Here is a 2,768-nt window from a genome sequence, read left to right as displayed (position 1 = left end):
CTCTCTCTCTGTCTGTCTGCCTTTCTTTCTTTCTTTCTTTCTTTCTTTCTTTCTTTCTTTCTTTCTTTCTTTCTTTCTTTCTTAATGAAAAAGAGAAGTGTCCATCTTCCATTCCTGCTATCTTGTTTAAAACAGCTGAAGCAGTCTGTACAAGTTATTTTTTAGGACTGATCACTGCTCCATGGTAAATTCCTCTCTTGGTGTGAAAGGAACCTAATGTTTATCTTCCTTGTTTCCTGCTTTGGGCAGTTCAATAGCCCTTTCATAATGTCCCTGTACAAATGGTGGCAGTGTGTGCCCATTTCTAGTCTGCACTTTCCAAGCATGATAGCCAAGCTTCCTTTAGCCAAAATGACTTCCCTTGACCTGAGACCATCATCAAGCTAGAGAGGCTAGGGAATGAATATCACCAGAAAGAGTTCTTGTCCAGTGGCTAGGGAGAAGTGGTAAAAATCCAAGCTCCCTCAGTCCTCTGCTGAGACAATTCAGATGCACATTCTACCATATCCCAGAGTTGTCAGACAGGACTGCCCAGCAGAAACTCTAGTTCCTCACAATGATAGCTTGTTTGATAACTTGGAATCTGTTACCTTTCACCAGGTCTGTCTCCTGTCCACAGTTTCTATAGGAGCTTCTCAGCACTGCTTATGCTTGCTTGCTTCCTTCCAAATCAAGTGTTTATGCATAAATCTTTGTCTAAGGATCTGCACCTGGGCAGTCCCCAATCAAAACCAGTTTCTTGCTGTTGGATTACAATAGAATTAAAAACCTAAGTTTGTGTAGCCAAAGAGATGGTTCTGCCAGCAAATGCCTGCTGTACAAGCATGAGGACCTGAGTTTTGATGCCCAGCACACATATTAAAAAGGGGTGTGGTAGTACCCAGTATGTGTCCACTGCAATGCTGGAAGTAATGGGAGATGGGCAGTTCCCTGAAGTTCACTTGCCAGCCCAGCTGAACTGATTAACATTGGGTTTAGTGAGACGTCATGTCTCTAAAAACAAGGTGGTGATGGATCAGAAAATACAGCTATGTCAACCTCTGACTTCAACATATATAACCATGCCACATGTGCATACCCACACACAAATCCATGCATATAACACACGCGTCACTATCACAGCCACAAGAACATCCCATGTTTTGAGATGAGGTAAAAGACGTTAATGACTTTGAATGATGTCCATCACACTATATTGCACAAAATGTAAGGTACTGGCCCATTAGCTAACTCCTTCATCTTTATATGGTTTGTTTGAAAGTAAAACATCACCTGATGGCGTTTTCAACTTCACTTCTAGGAATGACATCAGACACATTTTGGGGTGAAGTGACAAAGAAGTTGAAGGAGACTCTTGGTCTCAAATCTCTCACCCATACATCTTCTTCTCTGTGATGGAAAAAAAAAGATACAGTTTTCTTCTTTCCTAATGAAAGAACTCAGTAAAGAAAGAAAGTCTTCCCTCTGGTGGTGGAATGGAGATTAGAACAAGGCTCCTGGATGAGGAGACACAGAACAGGGCAAACAGTACAAATATAGAATTGACCATGAAATCAGTAGCATAAAAGTTGTAATACCCCACATCCCAAGCATGGTGACACATGCTTCTAATCCCATCACTTGGGAGGCAAAGGCAAGCAAATATCTGGGAGTTTGAGACCAGCCTAGTCTACAAATCAAGCTCCATGACAGCCAGGGCTGTTACACAGAGAAATCCTGTCTTGAAAACAGAGAAAGAGGCGTGGTTATAAAACCACCTTTGGATACTGTTTTTCCTGACTATCACACACAACCCACATCTGTTCAATTCTTTTTAATGTCAACATAAAACACTAAGAGAATCAAGAATGCTAGGCAGTGGTGGTGCATGCCTTTAGTCTCAGTACTTAGGAGGCAGAAACAGACAGATCTCTATGAGTTCAAGGCCAGCCTGGTCCACAGAGTAAGTTGCAGAACAACCAGCAATACACAGAGAACCCCTGTCTCAACAGAGAGAGAGATAAAGAGAGAGACATAGACATAGAGACAGAGATACAGAGATAGAGACAGACAGAGACAGAGACAGAGAAACAGAGAGACAGAGACACAAAGAGACACAGTGACAGAGAGAATCAAGATAAGTAATTGGTATGAGAAGCAACAGGGTAGACAGTGATGTTCCAGTGTCACAGAGACAGAATGTTAACATTCTCTGGCTTAGCTCTATCCAGCAAGTGTTTGTGTAACATCTATGGATGAAGGTAAAAGTAGGGTTCACTATGCAGTGTGACAAAGCAATGCTCACACAGCTCCCAGAGTGATCCTAGCAAAAACTAAGGCAGATCATAAGGACTAAGGAGATCGATAGTCCTTGACCATCTCAAAAGCCAAAGTCTATGCAATGGCCTTGAGGCCCCAATGAACTTTCTGTGCTCACTTTTGCCCTAACACTGCCCTGACCATATCACCTATTTGCCTCTAGTAGATGCTTCCCCACCCACAATGGCCTTCTAGCTGTTCTGTTGGCATGCAATGTCATTAGACTTTGTGCCTGTTGCTACCCTAGATGAACACTTTCTCCCATTGTCTGCACTGTAGGCTTTTCTGTTTCTCTCTCTACTTCTTAATGTTAGTGGTGTCCTTTCTAATTGCTAACTTGCTTAAAGTTGAACATTCCCCCAGCATCTTCCCTCTTCCTGTCCTATTGTGTGTTTTCCTCCATAGCACACATTTACAACCCCCCCCCTCTCCTGATATAAGCTCCAAGAAGGAAGGAATTCTCTTTTTTT

General features: G+C 42.5%; 1 protein-coding gene across 1 annotated transcript in view; it reads right to left on the bottom strand.

Annotated features, from left to right (window-relative positions):
* Positions 1–2,768, bottom strand: part of Ace2 (angiotensin I converting enzyme 2) — a 51,426-nt gene that overhangs the window by 4,991 nt on the left and 43,667 nt on the right. Inside the window, exon 17 of the mRNA XM_031370882.1 lies at positions 1,273–1,389. Coding sequence (XP_031226742.1) covers positions 1,273–1,389 — 117 coding nt within the window. The remainder of the gene's footprint in view (positions 1–1,272; positions 1,390–2,768) is intronic.

This window comes from Mastomys coucha, chromosome X, assembly GCF_008632895.1.
Source record: "Mastomys coucha isolate ucsf_1 chromosome X, UCSF_Mcou_1, whole genome shotgun sequence".
NCBI classification, from domain to species: Eukaryota; Metazoa; Chordata; class Mammalia; order Rodentia; family Muridae; genus Mastomys; species Mastomys coucha.
The sequence above is the reverse complement of the archived record's forward strand: the minus strand, read 5'-3'. Positions and strand labels throughout refer to the sequence as shown.